At 37.2% G+C, this 26,025-nt stretch overlaps 1 protein-coding gene across 1 annotated transcript in view; it reads left to right on the top strand.

Moving 5' to 3' along the window:
* LOC307111802 (testis-specific gene 10 protein-like) overlaps window positions 1-26,025 on the top strand; it is a 150,831-nt gene that overhangs the window by 56,088 nt on the left and 68,718 nt on the right. Inside the window, exons 7-12 of the mRNA XM_079791903.1 lie at window positions 765-935; window positions 1,029-1,106; window positions 1,718-1,869; window positions 19,060-19,175; window positions 21,683-21,837; window positions 25,858-25,913. Coding sequence (XP_079648029.1) covers window positions 765-935; window positions 1,029-1,106; window positions 1,718-1,869; window positions 19,060-19,175; window positions 21,683-21,837; window positions 25,858-25,913 — 728 coding nt within the window. The remainder of the gene's footprint in view (window positions 1-764; window positions 936-1,028; window positions 1,107-1,717; window positions 1,870-19,059; window positions 19,176-21,682; window positions 21,838-25,857; window positions 25,914-26,025) is intronic.

Here is a 26,025-nt window from a genome sequence, read left to right as displayed (position 1 = left end):
TTAGTTGAGTCAGGGATATCTTAGAAGACACTTCAGGAGATGAGGTCCAGAATTCTGGTGAAGGCTTAGCTATGGAAATTGGAAAGTAACATATCTTCCTCTGAGATTTGGAGACTAGCTGAATAGGTAGTGATTACAATCTAGAGGAAGGGAGATACGTGCTAAAACCCCAAAATAGGATATGAAATCATCTGAAGGTGTAGAATAGATTTAGAACTGAGAATGGTTGAGCAGAATTTACAGAGTATGTTGGATTGTCATTAAGGATTAGTGGGCCTTTCTGTGAAGGTAAAGGTATCTAGTTCATGACTATGGCATATACATTTATATAGAACACCAGGGGCAGCACGGAATGCAGGCAGGTCCTGGCCGGCAGCCGCAGCTGGAAGGCCCCAGCCGGCAGCCAGAAGGCTCCAATAGGCCCTGATTGCCGAGGGGCAAATATATATTTATATATATATTTTATTTACAAATATTATTTACAAATACATATTTGTAAATAATTTTCTCTTGTATTGACTGCCCCCAAATTAATTTTTAAGATTTTTTAGCAAAAATATTATATACCAAATATCTATTTGTATACACCATTCTTATTTGTGGGCATTATTTGCATTTATTTGGATAAAGTTCAAAATTATACCAGTATTCTACTCCATAGCTGTTGATAATAGGTTTGGATTATAACTGGCTGGATATAAATAGCTATTTTATGTCTGTTCTAAAGCTTGTTAAACAGGAGTCTGTCTATATTTAAATAATAGGCGAAGGAAGAAATTGCCCGGCTTCGCCGAGAAATGATGAAAAGCTGTAAGTCTCCTAAATCAACAACTGCACATGCCATCCTCCGGCGGGTGGAGACTGAAAGAGATGTAGCCTTCACTGATTTACGAAGAATGACCACAGAACGAGATAGTCTGAGGGAAAGGCTAAAGGTTTGAGAGAATTTTATCTATGTGAACATTTGTGAAACATGACACAGTTGACATTGAAAGTGCTTTGTTTTGTTTTTGTTTTTTTTTAACCAGATTGCTCAAGAAACAGCGTTTAATGAGAAAGCTCACTTGGAACAAAGGATAGAGGAGCTGGAGTGTACAGTTCATAATGTAAAGAAAAGTTACTTTTGCACTTTTGGCTATAAACTGTCAGTGACTTTCCCTTTTCCTTTTTTACTATGTTCAGAGAAGTTCTTTTATTTTTCAATGATAGGGTCTTTAATCCTAAAATACTGAAAGTGGTGTATGGAGTGTAAATTGTCAATTCTTTATTGTTTATTACCTTCTAAACATGTGAATGTAATCTTTTCTATGTTGTAAAGTGAGCTATTTTTAAAAAACCATTAGGGATGCGTTCTCAGCGATTTTAGCACAATTTTCATCTCCATATTTCATTAAATAGAACATTTCCAGATACAAGGAAACTGGATTATTCTACCTAAAGAGTAGCTAGGGTAGAGAAAATTATGGTGAAATGAAAACTAGTGAGAAAAATATATGTAAACTGAATTTAAATGTGAGGCATCACCTTTTTTACTAATAAAGGATTTGAGATGCTGTATTTGAGATATTATGACTATATAAACAGAATTAAGGGAATTTGACTTTCAGTTACCAAATTTAATTGTGGGCATTTATAAATTCATCTGTACTATGTTTTTATAATGAGTAAAAAATGCAGTAGATAGGGGAGCAGTAATCTTGTCATTCCACTTGTATAGCTTGATGATGAACGTATGGAGCAAATGTCAAATATGACTTTGATGAAGGAGACCATAACCACTGTGGAAAAAGAAATGAAATCACTAGCAAGAAAGGCAATGGATACTGAAAGTGAACTTGGCAGGCAAAAAGCAGAGAATAATTCTTTGAGGTAAACTAAACTGCCTTTGAACAACAAATAGTTTATTATTAATGACTCTGCTTTTTGTAGTTTATTTTATAATGGTAATTAAGTTATTTGTTGACTTTAATTTTGGGGAGGATTATTACAAAACAGTTGTAGAAGCTTTGGCACACATTAAATGATTTCCCGAAGATCAATCACAGATTGGTAATGCCACACCTAACCAGGACTCATACTTAGTAATCTCAGTCTTACATATGGAGAAAGCCTGAATGTTTAACTAAAATAGCTTTTACAAAGCCATTCTGGGCACAGTGCATGTTTGACTTTAGCATTTGACTATTAATTTACCTTTCTAACTTAAATTATGTTCTGGGGTCTGAACAGTGTAAGAACACACAAAGCACAGGTTTTAGAGTAGCTTAGAAAAGAGATGGTTTAGAATATAATAAGTCATAGCAGAGAAATTGCAACAGGGAATGGAACTGATTAGCTGAATGTCAACTACTGTGCTTAGCCCATCCCACACACTGGTGCAGTGGCAGAAGACATTCCAGTGAAGCAGCCTACAGGCAGGAAGTGTAAGGGAATCAGTTTCTGAGGACCTCCACGCTAGGAGGTGTTTTTTTTGTTTTGTTTTTTTTACTTTTGGTACCTATTGATGTGAAAAATAGCGATTGTACAGATTCAGTAAGGTTTAATTTCAGTGTATTTATTTGAAAAAATAATAGTTCATGTGAGTGTGAAACAAATTACTAAGTTGCAGATAATACTTGGTTCTCATATGAGCTCCCAGAGTCTTCTCTTTGATCTTTTAAGGTTCTGTGGTGTGTACATTGAAATCAGTTGTCAGGATAGATAATCACTCAAATTCTTCCCTTCATCTATATTTTAATTTCCTGCTTAAAAAGACATTGCAATCTCAGGTAAAATAAAAATAATAATGAAGCCCGGCCAGTGTGGCTCAGCGGTTGAGTGTCAATCCAGGAACCAAGATGTTCCAGGTTCGATTCCCAATGAGTGTACATGCCCAAGTTATGGAATAGATCGGCAGTAAGGGTATGAAGGAGGCAGCCAATCGATGATGTACTTCTCTCATCGATGTTGCTATTCCTCTCTCTCTCCCTCAAAAAATCAATAAAAACATATTTTTAAAAATGATAAATAAAACAGCATCAACAAAGGAAACCTTGGGAAATAGAGAAAAGTGTAAAGAAAATTTAAATCACCCATGATTCCATAACCCAGGGAAGACTTTTAGTAATGTACATCTGTTTCTAACCAGAAATATTTTTATCCGTGTACATAACCTTTCAATGTAATTGACATCATTGTATATGAAGTTATATATTTAAGCAGTTTCACTTAATTGTAAACCATAAGCATTTTCCCAGGTCATTGGAAGTTCTTTGAAAGCATTTTAGTAGATTATTAAAATACTAAGAGGCCCGATGCGTGGGGTCCCTCGGCATGGCCTGCGGGGATTGGGCTTCAGCAGGTGGCCGGGGAGGAGCTGAGCCCAGGCTGGGCGCCACGCTGCTCCCGCTCATCCCGGCCCACTGTGCCTGTTGCTGGTTTGTGCCCAGTTAGTCCTGATTAGGAGAGGCTCAAAGGCGCTTGCCAGGCATGAGCCTGGCATCTGGCACCCGTCAGCTGAGCAAAGCTCCTACTGTGGAAGTATTGACCACCAGGGGGCAGCTCCTGAATTGAGCATCTGCCCTCTGGTGGTCAGTGTGCATCATAGCTTAGGCTTTTACATATATAGATGGATTCTAACAGATAGATGCATAATTGGAGATTTTTTTTTTTTTGGTGTACATTTGTTTTACTGATAGTAAAATTTCATCAGTTTTGACATCTTTATAAACCTGTAAAATGATCCCCACAATCAGGATAGGAGCCCTAACCAGTGCTTCCTAAAGTTTCCTCATACCCTTCTATAACCTCACCCTACCTTGAATTCCTAGGCAACCACTGATTTGCTCTCTGTCATAGGAAATTGTTTGTATTTTTCAAAATGTTATATAAATGAAATCACAGAGTATATATTCTTTTGTTAGGCTACTTTTACACACCATAACTATTCTGAGATTTATCCATGTCATCACATATAATTAAGAGTTTATTTCTGTTTGTCACAGAGTAGTATTCCATTGTATGGATATACCACATAGACATTTTGGTTGTTTGCTGTTTGGGGCTAAACAAATAAAAGTGTTTGAATGTTCTGTGAGTCTTTGTATGGAAAATGCTTTTATTTCTCTTGGATAAATACTGAAGAGTAGATAGAGTGACTAACTCATGTGATGGATATTTGTTTAACTTCGGAAGAAACTGTAAACTGTTTTCCAAAGTGGTTGCACTATTTTATTTTACATTTGCGCCATCAGTGTATCAGTGTTCCAGTTGTTGCATATCCTCATCAACACTTGGTGTGTGGAATCTAATGTTAGCTATTCTAATAGGTATATATTGTGGTTAATTTGCTTTCCTAATGACTAATGATTTCATGCATCTGTTCATGTGCTTATGGGATATATATATTTTTTCTTTCCTTAGTATCTGTTTAAATCTTTTGGGCACTTTTATTGAGTTATTTATATAATTAGTAAATCGTGAAAGGTTTTTTGGTATTTTAGGTATAAGTCCTTTGTCAGGTATGTGTTTTGCAAATATTTTTTCCCAGTCTCTGGCTTGTCTTTTTATTTTCTTAACAGTGTCTTTTAAGGAATATATGTTCTTGATTTTGATTAATTAAAATTTATTGATTTTCAAAAATTCGTATCTAGCTTTCTGTGTTCTTTTAAAGAAATCATTAAGCCTCAGGTAACAGATTTTCTCTCATGTTTTCTTCTAGCAGTTTTGTAGTTTTAGTTCTTACATTTAGATCTATAATCCATTTCAAGTTACTTTTTGTGTATAGTACTAGATATAGATCAAAGTTTACTTTTTTGTATATGGATATTTAGTTGAAAAACTATCCTTTCTACATGAAATTGTTTTCCACCTTTGTAGCAAGTCAGTTGTCCATATATGTGAAGGTTTGTTTCTTGGTTGTCTATTTTGTTTGATGAACATATTTATATATCTTCATGCCAAATATGGTACAACACTCCTGATTACTCTGTTTTAAGTCTTCAAATTAGGTAATGCTATTTCTCCAACTTTGTTCTTTCTCAAAGTTCTTTTGGCTATTATAGTTACTTTGTATTTTAATTTTAGAATTAGCTTCATACATATAAAACAGCCTGCTTTGGAATTTGATTGAAATTGGGGACATGACATCTAAAGAATATCAAGTATTTCCACTCATGAACACAGCATGTGTTTTCTTTTCCTTAGATCTTTAATTTCCCATAGGTTATCTTATTATTTTTAGTGTACAAGTCTTAACATTTTTGGGGGTCAGATTTTTCCGTAAGTATTTACAATTTTTTGATGCTGTTGTAAGTGGAATTTAAAATATCACTTTCTGATTGTCTGTTGGTTGAATATGAAAATACAATTGTTTCTAAATTAAGCTTTGTATTTTAGAACACTTCTAGATTTATAAAACTTTGTGAGGATACTACAGAGTTACTACATTCCTCAGACCTGCAGCTCTTTCTATTGGTAATTCACTGTGATTATCCTGGACTCCTGGTAGTGTGCTGGTTAGGAGATGGGGAGGGAACATGTTCCACAGTCATATACTTAAATCTCAGTCTTTTAGTATATCTGTATCTCTGGGTCTGATATTACTTGTGTTTTCCAATGGTATAATTTTGATAATTTTTTAATCTACTTATGTGAAACTGGAAGGCTAAAGGTGGTAAAGTAGGAGGAATGCCCTTCTCCAGCTGGGATGAGCTCTGGTAAAGTCTTTTCACTTGAAGAGTGAGCCTTATTATGGGGAATGCTCTGGGCATATTTTACACTAATTCCTCTTTTCCTGTCAGAGGCACAAGGGATCCTTTTTCAGATCTTCAATGTGAGAACCAAATGGGGTTCCTGGATGTAAACAATCTGAAGTATGTGGCCCCTAGGATATTCTCACCCTCATGTTAATGCACACTCAGCTTCCAGCAATGCATGAACATTATCATTTAAATGTTTTAATCATTTATGATTTAAGAGGCTTCTGTTCTCAGTGAGCATACCTTAGTTGTGACTAGATTTGCCTTTCTTCTCATATTTTAGGGGGCCAACACACTCACTATCCTGATGTTTTCACAAAAAGTCTTTGATTTTCAGTTTAGTCATCTTTTTTTCTTGTAACAATGGGAATGATGTCTTCTAAGCTCTTTATATGTCAGGGCCGAAACCAGAAGGTTTACAATTTGTTTTTATATTAGAGGCCTGGGGCATGAAATTCGTGCATTCATGGGGGTCCCTCAGACCGGCCTTCACTCTCCCATAGTCCGGGAGCCCTCAGGGGACGTCCAACTAATGGCTGTCGGACATCCTTAGTGCTGCCTTGGAGGCAGGAGAGGCTCCCACCACCGTCACTGCGCTTGCCAGCTGTGAGCCCAGCGTTGGCTGAGCAGCGCTTCCCCTGTGGGAGTGCACTGAACACCAAGGGGCATCTCCTGGGTTGAGTGTCTGCCCCCTGGTGGTCAGTTCACATCATAGCAACCGGTCATTCTGCCGTTCAGTCCATTTGCCTATTAGCCTTTTATTATATAGGATTTATACCTTTATCTGGTATTCTACACCCTTGCTAAATTTACATGTTAGTTCTAGTGGCCTTTTTGTAGATTCTGTTTAATTTTCTACATAATCAGTTGGGTCATCTACAAATAAAGACAGTTTTACTTGTTCAATCTGCATGTTTTTTGTTCTTTTCCTTCCCAATTTCACTGGCTTGAAAATCAAGTACATTGTTAAATAGAAATGAAGTGGACTTTCTTTTTTTTAAAAAAAATAAATCTTTATTGTTCAGATTATTACAGCTGTTCCTCTTTTTCCCCCCCCCATAGCTCCCCTCCACCTGATTCCCCACCCCACCCCATGCCCTTACCCCCTGCCACTGTCTTCATCCATAGGTGTAAGACTTTTGTCTAATCTCTTCCCACACCCCTCCGACCCCCTTCCCCATGAGAATTGTCAGTCCACTACCTTTCTATGTCCCTGATTCTATTATATTCACCAGTCCATTCTGTTTTTCCAGACTTTTTATTCACTTGATTTTTAGATTCACTTGTTGGTAGGTATGTATTTGATGTCTTTTTGTTGTTCATAATTTTTATCTTTACCTTTTTCTTCTTCTTCCTCTTCTTAAAGAATATGCTTCAGCATTTCATGTAATCCTGGTTTGGTGGTGATGAACTCCTTTAGCTTTTTCTTGTCTGTGAAGCTCTTTATCTGACCTTCAATTCTGAATGATAGCTTTGCTGGGTAGAGTAATCTTGGTTGTAGGTTCTTGCTGTTCATCACTTTGAATATTTCTTGCCACTCCCTTCTGGCCTGCATAGTTTCTGCTGAGAAATCAGCTGACAGTTGTATGGGTACTCCCTTGTAGGTAACTAAGTGTTTTTCTCTTGCTGCTTTCAAGATTCTCTATTTGTCTTTTGCCCTTGGCATTTTAATTATGATGTGTCTTGGTGTGGTCCTCTTTGGATTCCTCTTATTTGGGGTTCTGTGCGCTTCCTGGACTTGTAAGTCTATTTCTTTCACCAGGTAGGGAAAGTTTTCTGTCATTATTTCTTCTAACAGGTTTTCAATATTTTGCTCTCTCTCTTCTTCTGGCACCCCAAAAATTCAGATGTTGGTACACTTAAAGTTGTCCCAGAGGCTCCTTACACTATCTTCATATTTTTAGATCCTTTTTTCCTTTTGTTTTTCTGGTTGGGTGTTTTTTGTTTCCTCATATTTCACATCTTTGGTTTGATTCTTGGGGTACGTTGATCTACAGTTGAGTTTCTGTGTATTCTTTATTTCAGACAGTGTATGCTTAATTTCTGACTGGTCCTTTTCCATTTTTTTGGTATTCTCATTAAGGTCCTTGGAGGTCTCATCAAGTTTCTCAGCGGTTTTTAGAAGATTCTTGAGTAACCTTATAAATGTGGTTTTGAACTCTATGTCATTCCATAGTTTGCTTTCATCCATTTCTTTCATTCATGACATGTTTCTGTGTCTCTGCATTTTGGCTGCTTCCCTGTGTTGATGGAGTGGCTTTGTGTGGTAGGTGACCTATAGGGGCCAGTATCTCAGCCTCCCCAGTCACCTGAGGTGGACGCTCTTGGTACACCCCTTTGTGGGCTGAGTGCAAAGTCTTGGTGTAGTTAAGCCTTGATTGCTGTTGGTACACTGGGAGGAATTGTCCTCCAGGCCAATTGGCTGTGGGGACCCGCTGTGTTTATAATGGAAGAACTGCTGCGCTGGAGACACGCTTATGGTGCAGGACTTGTTTCAGTGGGGCTTTGGTGCTCACTGAGTCTGCCTCTTGAATGTGTCACATGGATGTGAGGAGTTGAAATCTGGTGTCTCACACTGACAACTAGGTACACTGGCTTCTGGATCTCCAATGGGGTGCAGGTCAGCTACTATCTGAGGCCACCCTGCAGGAGCTATAGCGAGAACTACAGTTTTCTCCTCTTTGCTTGGATTTGGAGGTTTTGGAGCTGTCTGACTGGGTTGCAAGTTTGCTAGGTTAAGCTGCGATAGAGAAGGCCATTCATATGCAAAAGCCACTGTTTGGAGCTTGGGTGAGTTTGTAGGTTGTGTGGGGCAGAGTCTCAGGCCGTCACTAGGCTAGGGCGTGGCAAACAGCGATGGCTGGCAGCCAGCCGTCCCCGCTCCTCCAACCGCGTCCCCGTGTCTCACGCCCCAGCGCAGCTAGCAATTATTCCTGCGTGCAGCTCTGCAAGCAAGCCACCCTCACTTTCCGACCCGATGGCAGACAGTCCAGCTTCTCCTCGTAGGAGTTTGGGTCCCGCGCGTCTCCCCAGAAACTGGATTTCAGAGAAATCGGGAGCTTGTCTCCCTTCAGGTTGAAGAACGCAACGCCCGCCGCCAGTGCGGATCGCGCGCGCCCCCGTACCTCACCTTTTCAGCATTTGTGCACCAAATGCTCTTTTCTCTTTCCTTTTAGTTGTAGAACTTCCACTCAGCCAGCCCTCCCGTGCCTCTGGGTGATATATGTTTTGTCTTTTAGTTGTAGTTTTGAAATTGTTGTGCAAGGCAGCAGTTTAGGTGTTTACCTACGCCGCCATCTTGGGTTCTCTCCGAAGTGGACTTTCTTGAGTATTTTCACATGTAAGGGGGAAGCATTCAGACTCTCAGTAGTTAGTGTGGTGTTATCTGTACATCTTTCATAGATGACTTCTATCAGGTTGAAGAAGTTTCATTCTATTCCTAAATGAGAGTTTTTTTGTTTATTTGGTGGGAGGTTTTTTTGTGTGTTTTTTCCAGGAATGGATGTCCTTTGTCAAATCAGTTAGGGTATGTTATAATTTTTATAGATTTCTGGTCTCAGTTAACTAATATTTTGTTTGAGATATTTACATCTATTTTTATAATTGAAATTGGCCAACAATTTACCTTATTGGAGTTTTAAAAATTAGAATTTGGTATCAAATAATGTAAAGCTTATGATAATCTTTACAATTCATTTTGTTTTCTTCCAATATCTGGAACAATCTATATAATATTTGAGTTTTAGTTCTTAGCAGTGAAGCCATTTGATTCTGAACTTTCTCTTTGAGGAAGATTTTATTTATTTAATGGATAAAGAAACAATTAGACATTTATTTTTATGCCATTCACTATGTATTTTTTGATGCATGTGTCCATTTTCTCAAAATTAGAAAACATCCTATATAATAAAGAGGTAATATGCAAATTGACCATCACTCCAACATGCAAGATGGCCACCCCATGTGGTCAAAGATGGCCGCCCCCATGTGGACACAAGATGGCCGCCACCAGATGGCTGGCAGGGGAGGGCAGTTGTGGGCAATCAAGCCTGCAGGGAGGACAGTTAGGGGCGACCAGGCCAGCAGGGGAGGGCAGTTAGGGGTGACCAGGTCGGCAGGGGAGGGCAGTTAGAGGCAATTGGGCCAGCAGGGGAGCAGTTAGGTGTAGATCAGGCTGGCAGGGGAGTGGTTAGGGGTTGATCAGGCTGGCAGGCAGAAGTGGTTAGGGGTAATCAGGCAGGCAGGTAGGCGAGCAGTTGGGAGCCAGCAGTCCCAGATTGTGAGAGGGATGTCCCAGATTGGAGAGGGTGCAGGCTAGGCTGAGGGACACACCCCCTCCATGCACGAATTTCATGCACTGGGCTTCTAGTCTTTAATAATAAAAGTGTAATATGCTAATTATACCTGACAAAGCCAATGTGACCAGGGGCAGAGGCAGAGGTCCCCGGCCACCACAGTGGGTAGGGACCAAGGCAGAGGTGGCCGCCACGGCTGTGGGGGCCAAGGCCCTTGCATGAACTTCGTGCATCAGGCCTCTAGTTTTTAGAATAATGTTGTTTACCATATTCTTTCAACATTTCAATATCAATAGAATCTGTAGTGATTTCCTCTTTTTCCAGTCTGTTTTATTTTTTAGATTTGCAGAAATGATTATTTTTCCCCTTTTTTTAATTGATTAAGGTATTACATATGTGTCCTTGTCCCCCTATTACTCCCCCACGCCCCCACTCATGCCCTCAACCTCCTGGTATCTGTGTCCATTGGTTATGCTTATATTCATGCATACAAGTCCTTTGGTTGATCTCCCTCCCTTACCCTCACCCTCCCCTACCTTCCCTCTGAGGTTTGATGGTCTGATTGATGCTTCTCTGTCTCTAGATCTGTTTTTGTTCGTCAGTTTATGTTTTTCATTATATTCCACAAATGCGTGAGATCATGTGATATTTATCTTTCTCTGACTGGCTTATTTCACTTAGCGTAATGCTCTCCAGTTCCATCCATGCTGTTGCAAATGGTAAGAATGCCTTCCTTTTTACTGCAGTATAGTATTCCATTGTGTACATGTACCACTGTTTTTTAATCCACTCATCTGCTGATGGGCACTTAGGCTGTTTCCAAATCTTACCTATGGTAAATTGTGCTGCTATGAACATAAGGCTGCATATATCCTTTCTGATTGATGTTTCTGATTTCTTGGGATATATTCCTAGAAGTGGGATCACTGGGTCAAATGGGAGTTCCATTTTTAGTTTTTTGAGGAAACTCCATACTGATTTCCACAGTGGCTGCCCCTCCAGTCTGTTATTTTAAATAGGCTTTTGCTTTGGTGATCTCCCTATTGTTTGTTTTATTATTTCATTAACTTTTTGTTTTTTATTACTTCCTTCTATTTTCATTATATCTATTTTCTTTTCTTTTTTTCTAATTTCTTCAGATAAATGCTTACATTATTACTTTTCGGGCTTTCTTTTTTCTCATATACATATTTAAGGCCCTAAAATTCCTTCAAAATGCTTCTTTGAATGTATTCTACGATTTTATGTACTTCTTGCTTTATAAAATATTTTCTAATTTCCATTATGACTTCTTATTTGGTTCATTGGTTACTTATATGTGTGATTTTAAATATTAAAAAAGGTAACAAATTTTTATCTTTTTATGATCGATTTCTTCCTTAATTACATTGTTTTTCAGAACACATTGTTAGATTTCAGATTTCTGTAATTTATTGTCCTCTTCTTTTATGGTCAATTTTTTGGTAATGATCTGTGTATACTTCAGAAATTATAAATTAGGAAATAGTTGCGCATAATGTTTTATATTTATCCCTTAGTTCAGATTTTTAATCATGTTATTTAAATATTCTATATTTATACTAAACTAGAGGCCCAGCCCACAAAATTCATGCGTGGGTACAGTCCCTAGGCCTGGCCTGTGATCAGGACCATCTTCCCCAACTGCCCACAGCCGGCCCCGCCCCTGCCGTGGGTCGCCCTCTGTGTGTGGGGTGACCAGCGGGGCGGGGGCCTTGGCCTGGTGCTGCCCGCATTCCCTGTCACCCACCCCTGGTTCCCCCTTCGCCATCAGGCGATCTGAGCCTGCCGGACGGGAAAAGGGACCAAGAGGTGGACAGTACGCCTCATAGTGACTAGTCCAGTGGTCGTTCTGGTCATTCCGCCTTTAGGGTCAATTTGCATATTACCCTTTTATTATTTAGAATTTTTCTGGCTCATTTACAGGAATTTCATGAAAACAGTTGTCTAAACTTTGGCTCCAATGTCTCACTTTTTGTTTGCGCTTGGACCTACTGTAATCTGCCTTTCTCCCCACCATTCTATCAAAACTGTTTTAAAAGGTTACATTTACTTTCATGTTGCTCAATGCAGTGGACAATCCTCGATCTTCATCTTATTTGAGCTATCTGCAACAGTTGATCAGTTGTGCTGTCTTTACTGATTTAAAAACTTTCTTCATTTGGCTTCTGACATATCATGCTCATTTGATTTTTTGTCTTTATCTCTTTGGCTCTCCTATATCAGTCTCTTCTGGTATTTTCTCCTCCTGTCCACAACCTCCAAATCTTAGAATGTTCCTGAACTTAGTTTTTGAGAAGAGTTCTTCTCTCCTCTTTTATATCTGTACTCATCCCTCAGTGATCTCATCCAGCCTCATGTATTTATTCTTGATTCTCAAAATGTATTACTATAGCTGAGAATTCTCTGTGGACTTCAAATTTGAATTTCCAACTATCTCCTTTTCATCTTCACTATGATGTCTAATAGACATCTCAAACTTAACATTTCTGCTCTCCACTATCCTTTTCCCTTCAGTGCACAAAAATCTGTTGTCTTTCAGTCTTCCCATCTCAGTAACTAGAAACTCCATTCATATAATACTTGGCCTGAAACCTGTATTTTTATACACTCCTATCCAATCCAATTGACCCTATCTTCAAAATATATCCAAAGCTGAGTATTTCTACCACCTCTATTGAAATCTTATTGATATAAAGGATATTTCAGTATGTAGAAAATTTGAAAGGTTTGGGGTTATTTTCATTTTAACATTTTGAAAATACCCTTCCATTATCTTCTGACTTTCATTATGTCTGCTGAGAAGTCAGCTGTAAATTTATTTTTAAGACCAATAGTACATACTTTATAATGCACCCACATTTATCATAGGTTTCCTATTTACATATAAAAAAACCACAAGAATTACAAAGAGTCTACTTAGGAGCTGTATAATCCAACTACATTTAATATAGTTAAAATACGGTTGTTCCTGTTCTCCATTTTTTTCAGTTGATCAGAAAATTATAAGTTTGATTATGTGTAAACTCTAATTATTAGAAGTTGAGTCCTGACATAGTTCAACACATGTCTAAATTTCAATATCTCTAAATTGAGTATTTCAGGCCAAATCAGCCAAAAAGAAATGTATCCATTGCTTTTCACAGCTTTTCACTTCATTGCTGATAAAGAACAAAATCCCCAGGGTTTCAAAACCAATACTCATTATACTGTTTAAATAAACATTCTTCCTAAACAGTGCTGTTTTACAAGAAAAAGCTATAAAAATAATGTTTTGGGCATTTGAAGTGATTCTTCAGTTGGATTACAGTTAAATTTCACTACATTTTCAAATTTTCCTTTAAATTTTTTTAAAATCCATATATATTAGTTTTAGAGAGAGAGGAAAGGGGAGAAAGAAAGGAAGAGAAACACTGATGTGAGATTGATTGATCAGTTGCCTCCCATACATGCCCAGACCAGGGATCAAACCTGCAACCTAGGTACATACCCTGACCAGGGATTTAATACACAACCTAGGTATGTTCCCTGACCAAAATCAAACCTGCAAATCTTTGGTGTACACAACACTCCAACCAACTGAGCCAACTGGTCAGGGAAACTTTTTATTACTGTTGATTTATTATGCCTGCAGGCAGTGATTTTTTTCTCAGATGCATGCTGGATTAGATGACTAGTAGGCTCCTGTAACAGTCCAGTGTAGTGTACAGGATATTGGTCTACATTGTCCAGAACAGCTCTCCACCAAAAGCCAGATAAGCTTCAGTGGTAGCACCAATGTAACTCCTTATTGCTTTGCTTCCATGACCCAGGGACACAGTGCTGGCTCTGCTAATAGCTTCCTGGTCAGCCAGAGTGCTGCCTACTTAGCTCTCTACTGCCACAGGAAAATTGGTTATTTTTTATTTCTTCCAGTATTTTAATCTCCCTATTTTTATATCTTTTATTTGGGGATATATGTTATTTAGATATTAGCATAGTTTTCTTGTTCATTTTTTACAAATTTATTACAGTATAATTGATATACGATATGTAACTTAACTGCATATGTTTAAAGGGTACAATTTAATAAACTTTGACATATGTATATACCTATCAAATTATCCCTATAATCAGTATAATGTAATTATGTATATATGTTTCCTTTGTAATCAAATGTTTCCTTTGTAATCCTTCCCTTATGCTGCCTCCATCTGCCACCTGATACTCAGGCAACCACTGATCTGCTTTCTGTCTTTTTTTATTATCTTGGGTTTTCTATAATTTTATCTAAATGGAATTGTACACCATGTACTCTTCTGTTGCTCTACTTTCATAGAGCATAATTACCTTCAGATTGATTAATCCATGTTGTTGTGTGTTCCAGTAGCTGATTCATTTTGGGGGTCATATTGCATTATACTAGAGGCCCGGTGCACGAATTTGTGCACCAGTGGGGTCCCTCGGCCTGGCCTGCAGGATCAGGCTGAAACTGGCTCTCTGATGTCCCCTGAGGGGTCCCGGATTGCGAGAGGGCACGGGCCAGGCCAAGGGACCCCACTGGTGCATGATCGGGGCCAGGGAGAGATGTGGGAAGTTGGCCAGTTGGCGAAGGACCCCGAGAGGGCTCCAGGGCATGTCTGGCCCGTCTTGCTCAGTCCCGATCATTCGGACCCTAGCAGCAAGCTAACCTACTGGTCGGAGCATCTGCCCTCTGGTGGTCAGTGCACATCATAGTGAGCAGTTGAGTGGCCTTAGTATATCATTAGCATATTACGCTTTGATTGGTTGAACAAACGACTGTACAACTGGATACTTACCATATTAGACTTTTATTATATAAGATACCAAATGGACATTTAGTTTATTTTCAGGTTTTGACTATAACAAATAGAACTGCAAATACAAGTCTCTGTGTATTTATATGCTCTTATTTCTTTTGGGTAAATACCCAGGATTTGAACTGCTGAGTCATATGCTGGATCTATTTTAACTTTTGAAGGAATTAAAAACTGTTTTCCAAAATGGTTTTGCCATTTTATATTCCAGCAGTGCATGAGAGTTCTAGTTTCTTTATATCCTTACCAACTTTTAATAGTATCTTTTTAATTTTAGTGATACTAGAATTAGAGTGGGTTTTTAGTATTATATTGTGATTTTAATTTGCTTTTTTCTAATAATCAGTAATGTTGATCATGCATTCATTTATTTCTTTGCCATCTATAGATCTATTTTTATTGAAGTACGTGTTCAAATATTGTCCATTTTTAATTGGGTTGTTTATTTTTTATCATTAATTCATAAAAGTCCTTTATATGTTCTAACTACAAATTCTTTGTCAGATATATGTTTTGAAAATAAATGCTTCCAGTGTATGCTTTTGATGAACAAAAGTTTTTAATTTTGGTGAGGTATAATTTATTGAAATTAGTTTTATTTATAACATGCTTTCATGTTCTATTTAAGAACTCTTTGCCAAACCTAAGGTCACTAAAATTGTTTGCTGTTTCGTTCTAAAAGCTTTTATAGTTTTAGCTTTTGCATTTAGGTTTATGGTCCTTTTCTGAAGTAATTTTCATGTAAGACAAGCTTGTCAAACTCACGGCTGGTGGGCCACATGACAAGGCCACGAGTTTGACATGCTTGGTGTAGGTATGAGATTAAAAGTTTTGTTTGTATATATGGATAGCCATTGCTTCTTATTTGTTAAGATTATCCCATTCACCCATTGAATTGCCTTGGTACCTGAAAATTTAATTGACCATATATATGTGAGTCTGTTTCTGAGCTCTATTCTGTTCCATTGATATATTTTTCCATCCTTATGCTAGTATCACTTTGTCTTGATAATTGAAGCTTCATAAGAAGTCTTGAAATCAGGTAATGTAAGTCCTCCAATTTTATTCCATTTAAAAGTTGTTTGGGCTGCTCGTAGGTCCTGCACATTTCCATATTAATTTTGGAATCATCTTTATTAGAATCATTTATCTGCTAAATGTTTATTAGGATTTTGATTAAATTAAGTTGAATCTATATGTCAGTTTTGGAAGAACTGTTGGTGAACATATAGAGCTTTTTGGTCCACAGAATATCTCTCTATTTAGGTCTTTAAAAATTAATCTCAGCAGTGTTTTATATATTCTGCTATTTACATCATGTATTTTTTTAATTTCAACTACTCGATTTCTCATATTTGTTATATGTTTTTTCCTTTGGTTCTTTTTCATATCTTCTTCTTTTAATATATTTACTAGTCTAATATTATTTATTTATTCTAATATATCTGCTACAGTTAGATTCTGTAATCAGTGAATGGTTTTTTTTTGTTTTTGCTTTTTTTAAGTGGCTGGACTTTCCAAATGACTTATAATTTTTGCCTGTGAACACATTTTTTCCCATGTTATCCCTTTTATTAGTTTGTGTTTAAAAATATTTCCTTCCTTTAAATCTTCCTACCCTCCCCCACTTATAATTGTCATAATAGACACAGATTTATTATTTGTTCTGCCCAGGACTTAAGTTCCCTTAATGTTAGTGTTCAGATTTTTTTTAATGTTTTTAGAGAGAGAGAGAAAGGGAGAGGGAGAGAGAGAGAGAGAGAGAAACATAGATGTGAGAGACAAATATCTAATGGTGGCCTCCCACACACACCCTGTCCAGTGATGAAAACCCACAACCTGGGCATGTGCCCTGACCAGGAATACAACAGGGGACCTTTCAGTGCACAGGACAACACTCAAACAACTGAGCCACACCAGCCAGGGCGTGTTCAGATTTTTCATTGATGTTTGTTTAGTCTAAGATTTGATATGTTAGCTACTAAAGACCTGGTGCACGGATTCATGCACAGGTGGGGTCTGGCTGGCCCATCCCCGATGGGGGCCCATCGGGCCAGGCCAGCGAGGGGGAGGGGACTCGGGAGGTTGGTCAGCCAGCCCCCGCCCCCCATTGGGGTGGGGTTGCTGATCCAGGGTGGGGCCGGCTGGGGGGAGGGCCTGCAGGTTAGGGGTCCAATTGGGAGCGGGGCCAGCCAGGGGGGGGCTGTGGGCATTTGCCGACCAGCCCCAATCCCGATTGGGATTGGGGGGCTGATTGGGAGTGGGGCAGGCTGTGGGGGGAAGAGCTGTGGGCAGTTGAGGCCTCATTGCGTGCTTTTATATATAGAGAGATTATTTTTTGGAATATTGTGTTTATCCTCTCTTTCTGGAATTTTGATTAGGTGAGTATTGGACCTTCTCATTCTGTTTTTTATGTCTTTTAACTTCTCTCTCTTTTGTTTGTGCTTTATTATAGATAATTACTATGGATTAAATTTTTTTCAATTTACTGATTTTATCTTCTGCTGTGTCTGTTGTGCTCTTAAACTTGTCTATTGATGTTTTAAATTTTTTTATTTCAATTATTTTAGTTTAATTTTCTGAACTTTTCATTAGTTCTTTTTTAAAAATTGCTCATTCTTTTTTCTTATGTATTTTATTACTTTTTCTTTCAGTATTTAAATACAACTATTCTTGCCCCACAGGCATGGCTTAGTGATTGAGGGTCAATCTATGAACCAGAAGGTCATGTTTCAATTCTAGGTCAGGGCACATGCCCAAATTGCGGGCACAAGCCCCACTGGGGGATGTATAGGAGGCAGCCAGTCAATGATTCTCTCTCATCCCTCTCCCTTCCTCTCTGAAATCAATAAAAATATATTTTAAAAAATAAAACTATTCTTAAGTTTCTATTGAAAATACTACAATCTGTAGTTCTAGGGGATCTAATTTAGTTTGTGTGTCTTTTGACGCCCACTAAGTTTGGATAATTACTTAATGTGTTTTTAAAATTTGAATTGTGAGCTAATTTTCAACATGCCTTTGTCCGAGGTTTAGTTCTTAGCCTGGATGGAAGGTATGTCCTTCCAGAGAAGTTTTGTGTTTATTTCTGCCAAGTGCTCTAGATTATACAAACACCCTAGAGCCAGATTTTATTTTGATTTATTGTCCTGAGATTAACAATACCCAAGAAATATTTTTTTAATTATTATTATTACCCTGAGCCTAGCAGTGGTTGGTTGATAAGCTGATTTAGTCTAGTCTGACCTTTTCACTTTTGTTATAGTCCTCAGTGGCTTTATGTGGGGGGCCTTAGTTCTAATTCTTGTGTTGCAGGCATCTCTATGGCCTCATCTTTTGTTTCTGAGTTAAGACCCTAGACTACTGAGACAGGCAAACCCCAATCATATATAGCATAACATCACTTCATAGTCTTATGGCTCTAATTTGGCTCCAGGGGACTTGCCTTACAAATTATTACAAGTTTAGCTATACATTTAAAAGGATGTGTCTTTATGTTATAGGATGCTTCTTTATATTAGAAGACTTTCAGGTTATCTAGTTTCCATAATGCCAGAAATTATAGTCTGTAGTCTGTTACTTTTTTTATAGACTGTGAACTCATTGAGGGCAGGACCAATGCCCATCAAGTTCACTGTATGTTCTTCAGCACTTAGTACCTGGTACATAAATGTGGAGGGAATGAAATGCTGTTCATTACAGATTTATTAGTAATAGTGAAAAATGGAAATGAACCTAGATGTCTAATAATAGAATACTGAAGTAAATGTTTATATTTACTTAAAAATAAATAGCTATTACTCATATATATATTTTTAGGCAGAAAATGATAATTTGTAGGACTGTGTTATAGACTGAAAATTATTAAAGATTAAGTGTAGGTGAGAATATCAGATTCAATTTTTAATTTATAGTATGGTAATTTTAAGTATGCATAACACTGAATATGAAAAATATGAAAAAACAGCAACACTGAATAATGAACACCAAAATGCTAATAGTAGCTTATGTTGGAGTGGTGGATTGAGGATCCCTTTTTACCCTTTATTCTTTAAACTTCCTATAATATGACTTTAGGAAGATACTAACAAGAAAAATGTTTATTAGTGTTCTTAAAAGTTTTTAGATTTAAATTAAGAGGTTGATAAAACAAAAATTTCAAAATTAGTTTTATTATTAAAATGTTTACAGAGTTTTATATGAAAATACAGAAAAAGACCTTTCTGATACTCAGCGGCACCTTGCTAAGAAAAAATATGAGCTGCAGCTTACTCAGGAGAAAATTATGTGCTTGGATGAAAAAATTGGTGAGTTATTTTTTTCCTGATACTACTTTCTTTACATCTGCTAGAAAAAAGCTTTCTTCTCTCAGTTATAACAAGATAAACTTGGAGATAGGCCCTTCAATTAAAAGTTTATGATTCCGATCATGGAAATATGGTTTTCTTTGATACTAAACTTTTTTACTTAGATCTAGGACCATAAATACTTAGACATGGCTTCAAATTTTTCAGTGAAGAAAAAGCTAAACAAAGTAGCAACACTTTCTAATTTATTATGGTCACTTTTAAATTTACAAGTTTCTGTGTAAAAATGTGTCTTGTTCATAGCAATTGTAATGAAACATGTACACATCTATATTACTTTTGGTGGAAAGTATACATGTATTTGGCTATATCTATGATATTACTTGGGTTCATAAAGAAAATTATTTTTATAGTCTCTTATTTATGTTTCTTACCATTTATCTCTATGAAAATATGGTCATACTTTAATATTTTTATAACTGTAAAGTAAAATTTTGATTACGACTAAAAAGAACCCATTTTAAAACAGAGGGAAAATATGTATATTTTTTTTATATTTTTATTGATTTCAGAGAGGAAGGGAGAGGGAGAGAGAGAGAAACATCAATGATAAGAGAGAATCATGGACTGGCTGCCTCCTGAACTGGGGATCAAGCCTGCAACCCGAGCATGTGCCCTGACCAGGAATCGAACTGCAACCTCCTGGTTCATAAGTGGTTCACTGAGCCACACCAGCCAGGCAGAGGGAATATTTTTAACAGTATTTCAAAACTGTCTGGCATAAACAATTAGATGGGTGGAGGTGCTTTTTATTGAGATGGGAAATACTAAAATATACATTTAAAACAGGAATATTGAAGAACTCATTTTTTGATATTTTAAATCCAAGTAAAACTGTAAGGTAAGCAGTTATATAAATAAATCTTAGAAGTAAAACCTAAGCTAAAAATATGCATTTGGGACACATCAGCAAATAAATGATATTAAAACCATGAAATCACCTAGAGAAAATAGAGAGAATGAGGAGAAGAGCGTCCAGGACTAAGTAAGAAGAAGCCAAAGAATTAGGAAGAAAACCCATAAATGAGTGTTTTGGGGGACGGCAAGAGAGCAAATGTTTTAAAAAGGATGGTAGTGTTAATTATCAGATACTTTCCAGAAGCTAAGTAAGATGAGGATGAAAAAATGTTGATTGGATTTGGTACTTTGAAGGTTTTGGGAACACTGACAAAGTTTGGATAGAGTGTTGGATGTGGCAGATGGAATAGTTGAGGGATGATTGGGCAGTGAGAAAGTAGAGACAGAAGAGAATAGAAGTCTGTTAAGAAGATTGGCTACCAAGTGTAGCAGAAAAATGGGGTGGTAGCTTGAGTGGGATGTGAGGTGGAGGATTGTTTTTAAAGCTAGGAACTCCTAGAGCTGTTTCAGAGCTTTCATTTCTTTATTGTATGCCAATGGGAATGGACTCATATATCAGAACATCCACAACATGTGGTTTGCCTGAAAGATAGTAGCCTGGAAAAGGGAGTTGATGTATTCTCAGGTACTATATAGATCATCCTCTTGACACGGGATAGTGCCTCTCTTATGCTGCCCTGGATGATCGTCGGCAGAGGGAGTAATCTAGAGGTCCAGTCTAGCTGAGCTTCCCTAGTAGAGCTCTAGACCAGAGGTTCTCAGGTTGGGTGTGGTCAGAATCCGCTGGAGGGCTAGTGCGGATCACTGGGGCCAGCTCCTGGGGTAGCAGAGGGCCAAGGCTTTTGTGTCTTTTCCAGTTTGCTCAGGTGGTTCTCAAGCTGTTGTGCATTAGAGTCACATGGGAGGGGTGCTTGTTAAGACATAATTGCTCTGTCCAGTCAGAATTTCTAATTCAGTAGGGCTGGGGTTCCTAGGTGATGCTGATGGTGCTGGTTGAGAAACCACAGTTTGAGAACCAATTGTATAGCAGTCATTAGGCCTTCAGCATTGACATTGGCTTGTCAGTGTTTTCACAATCAAATCAGATGTCCTGGGATGATTTTTTTTCCTAGGAATTTTTAGGAAAAATTTAGAGATCCGAGTAGTAGAAGACATTTGACTCTGAACATGACGTAATTGAATATTTTATTAAGATCTGTTACCAACTTATATACAACAATGATTCTAGTTTAGAGAGAGGGGAAATTGGGGGTGAATGATGGTTTTAGTATTCCACCCAACTTCATCTACCTACAGTCTGCATCCACCTACAGTATGTAAATCTACTTTGAGAACTTGTAATTTAGAGCTTTCCTTTGCTATTCTTATTCAAATGTGTTAATTGAGCTTTTACATTTGTGAGCCATTTAGAATGTCAAGATTCATCTTAGATTTTAATCACTAACAAAAGCCATGTTTTTATTTGGAATACTATACTTATTTTTAGGCATTGAATATAATATAGGAGATCTTACTTTGAAAAGTATTTCAATCCACTTGGACTGAAAAATTATCTTGATTAAGAAATGCCTTTATGATTACATATTTAGATAATTTTACAAGGCAAAGTATTGCCCAACGAGAAGAAATCAGCATCCTTGGAGCAACCCTCAATGATCTGGCTAAAGAAAAGGAATGCCTGCAAGCATGCTTGGATAAAAAGTCTGAGAATATTGCATCCCTTGGAGAGAGTTTGGCAATGAAAGTATGTTCTGAGAACTGTGGTTTAAAAGAAAAGTTTGCACTGGAATCTGAATAAAATTATAGGATTCTCTCAAATTTTTTTCTAGAGAGCTGAAACTTTACAATGTGATTTTGAAATATTTCAGAATAGTCTTAAAAATGTGTTCTTTCTCTTATCAATGTGTGGTTAACATGCGCTGACAAGAACTATTTCAAATATCAAATATTCAAATTAAAAAGAAAGCAGTGAGATTGATTTCTTTTTAAAAGCACACCAGAACTTATATTTTCAGGAAGCCACTGTGGGAGGCAATATGTTTATTTGATTAAAACTGCCTTTGTAATTGTGTTCAGAACTAGATGCAGGTTTTTACATCATCCTTAATCATTGAGACGAGACCATATGGCAGGGGCCATGTAAGACCAGCAACATCATTTGGTCTGGCCCTGCCAATGCAACTACAGGCAGACTCAGAATTCAATAAACACAGGACCGTTTTATAGCAACATAGATTTAGCGAATTATATTAAGCAAACAATGTTATAAATATCCAAATGGCCCTTGGCAGAACAAAGGTCCCCCCTCCCTGCCATATGGAGTTGGTAAATAAAGCTGGATAATAATCTCCATTCCTCAGTTTTTGTTGTTCAAACAACATAAAAGATGTTGCCAAAAAGACAGGGAAATATTCATACCCTTTTCTTGCTTATAAAGTGGTTCTAAAAGCAATTCCAAAACTGTTTTCCACAGATGTCATAAGCAAAGCAGCATCATTGGAATAAGGCCTTGCCTCTCTCTAAGAGAACTAATTCGTTCATCTGTCCGCCCATAAAACAAACATTTATTGACATGTACCAGGTATATTATGTTAGAAACTGAGGAGGAGTGGACATGCCTTCCGAAGCCTGTAGTATAATTGGGAGACAGATAAATAAAGGTACTTTTATGATAGAATGTGCTGAGTGTATGCACAATGTGCGGTTCGAGTCTGGCAGAAGCACAGTTGACTTAACCTGTGGGTTGGATTAGGAGAGGAGAAGATGTAGAAAGCTTTCCAGGAGATGATAGTACCTGGACTGCCCTGAAAATTGGCTAGGAACTAGCCAGGAAGAGACTTAGAGAAAGGCTACAGTGAGAGGAAGGGTGATTCAGACAGGCAGATACCTATTAGAGAAAGGGAACCCAGACGGGAAGAACAACTTAGGAGAGCCCAGTGGCTTTCACCAGGGAATGTCACAGGGTTTCTTGATAGTTTATAATGCCAGAGCATAGACTGCAGAGAGGTAAGCATGGGGTAGGGGTAGGTGGCAAAAAAATGAGATGGATAGGTAAGCAACAAATTTAAAAATGTATGTAATGTTGAGTTTAGAATATCATTGATATAGTGAACCAATGATATAATATAAACAAAACTTTACAGACACATCTTTATTTTAAAAGAAATATTGCAGCACTTGTTAACCCATGTAAAAGATGGATTATAGGAAAGTGAGAATGGTGACAAGGATACTAGTAAGGAGTAAAATGATAAGAACTGTGGTAGGAGAGTGGCAGTATCCATGAGAGAAATAGGTCTACGGAGGGAGTCAGATTGACAAGACGTGCTTTCTGACTGAGGAATCATGTGAACAGTTGCCATGCATGAAGTAGGAAGCATGGCAAACAGAGCAGGCTCAGAGAGGAAGATGATCCACATGCCTGTGGGACATGTTAAAATATTCATAAGCTCTTGGATTTTTAGGTTTGGAGAGAAACTGGAATTGAAGTTAACAGATTTGGGAATCATGAGCCTAACTGAAGCCATCAAAGTGCCTGAGATAGTAAATATTGGTTTACTTATTTAAAAGGCTGACTCATCTCTATAAGCTATACTTTAATATTTTAAAAAATGTTATGGCTTTTGGGGGTAGAATTTTTTCCTCATATTTAAACACTACTACTTGAAGAGTTAAACATGTTTGGTTTTTTGTAAAAACTCTAACACTTAGAAACAAATTATTCAGATCTATCTGATTTCCCTTGGCTATATCTATATCTCACATTCTTTCCATTCTGCTAATTATACCAACATTATCTTTTCCTTCACAAGGAATATTGAATTGCCAATCCATTTCATGATCTTGTATAAGATCATGAACATAAACACATCCATCCTCTGAGGAGAAACAAACATTTTAAAGCAATATTAGACATGCAAAGAGGAAACAGTTTCTACAATAATATTTTAGAGTTCAATTTATAAGTACCATACAATGAAAAGCAGTACTCTTACAATCTAATCTTGAGATTACAGAAATAAATTCCTATGGAAAGTCTATATTATAATATGAAGTTTTTTCATCTTACTGGTAATTTAAAAAGATGTCCCACTACTTACTACCAGTTAAAGTTAGAAAACTCATTAGGAAGTTCACAGGCTTTTTAGTAATAAAAGCCATAATTATTTGTGTAATATTTTAGTTTATTTTTTTCTCTATATGGATTTATGACCATCTTGTCCAGGTTAAATTTTTAACAATTAACTTGAACCTATGTCTCTAATTGGACAAACATATTGAAGTTGTACAGAAATGTTAAATTGACAATGATGGCATAAATGTCAACAGTTTTTGAGATGCTGGTATTAGGGTAATATGAAGAGAAAATAGGGCTGATAGGATATATTACTGGATTCTACCCAGTAATTTTGTTGTCCTGGATACTTTTACAAAGTTCTTAGTATAAGATAGTCATACTTTCAAGATGAATTTCTATTGATAAAAGAAAGTCCTTTTTAGGCTTATAAATCATATTTAAGCTTTACCAAGTAATGCCTTTCAGAAATACTAGAAATTCAATTTGTTTTTCAGGATTTAATTGGAAATGTATTAAATTATATTTCAAAGGCATGTATAAACATTCCATTTTAAGTGGTATTTTATCTTTGAGATTTTCCTTGATTGGCTTGGCTTCTTAAAGGGGGGTTAACTGCTTTGCTAATAATGGATATGTTAACCATATTCCAATATCCATCTGCACCATTCTACCAGGAGCAGAATGGGAAACCAGAGCTGAAATTACCCCCGAGAGGAGCACATGGGTAAAGGGAGATAACACATACACATGCACGTGCACACACAACATGCACACACGACTAAACCATCCTGATGAACAGGAACAGAACTGGTTGGAAATATAGGTTTAGGTTTTCATCTTGTTGCCTTGGTTACTTAGGATTTCAAACTTCAAAAGGTATAGTGAAATCTAGTTATTTAGTGAAAGAACTGGGCTAATGTTAGCCAAAGTGTCTGTGAATAGTATCTTTCACTATTCAACATCAACAAGCATTTTCAAAGGAGGAAGTGTAGGAATAGTATTGATGGCATGAAGATAAGCACACCTATTTCAGCCTTGACTGACTCCTGAATCTCCCTCACCACACCCTTGAAAAGGGAGAATATCAATAGTTTATTTTATTCACTTTTTGCTCTAGGCCTTATGCTTATTTAACTCACACTTAAACTTAAAAATAGACTTTTATAAGTAACTTCATTTTAGCAGCTACATGGATTTATGACCATTATTTATATTGATGACTAATATCAATAATATACTTGATCAAAGTTATTAGTCTTAAGAACTAAATTTAGATTCATATCATTCACTTTCCTGGGTTTCATAACGTGACCTGAGGAAGTGAATCAGTCTACTCCCCATGGAGAACGCCCTAATGCAAACCACTGGTTTGCCTCCAGGTACAGAGTGCTCTGGAGGCTCTGGTGTTGGGGGACTGCACAAAGCCTAACAGGGCATTGATCTCATATCAATACACCCAAATGTAGTCTTAGCTCTAATGAGCATAATGGATTGTTTTTGTCTAGTACAAATATTGGCATTGATATACTAGGCTTTAGTTTTAACGTGTAGGAAAGATGAATAGAGCATAAATGTTTAAACCCAAATGTAAATGAAAAAGGGTGGGGAAAATTGATTTTTGTTCATTCAGTTTTAACAGAAATAACAGTTTAAGATAATTTTATATGTCTTATATTACTTTTCAAGGAAAAGACCATTTCAGGCATGAAGAATATCATTGCTGAGATGGAACAGGCATCAAGGTAACCACTCATTCAACAAGAATTTGAGTACATATTTATTAGGGGCAAAGTACTATGTTAGGTACAAAGATAGTAAGAAACAGGGGCTTAGTGTTACATATAGGGTGATAAC

This window comes from Cnephaeus nilssonii (assembly GCF_951640355.1).
Source record: "Cnephaeus nilssonii genome assembly, chromosome: 15".
NCBI classification, from domain to species: Eukaryota; Metazoa; Chordata; class Mammalia; order Chiroptera; family Vespertilionidae; genus Cnephaeus; species Cnephaeus nilssonii.
The sequence above is the reverse complement of the archived record's forward strand: the minus strand, read 5'-3'. Positions and strand labels throughout refer to the sequence as shown.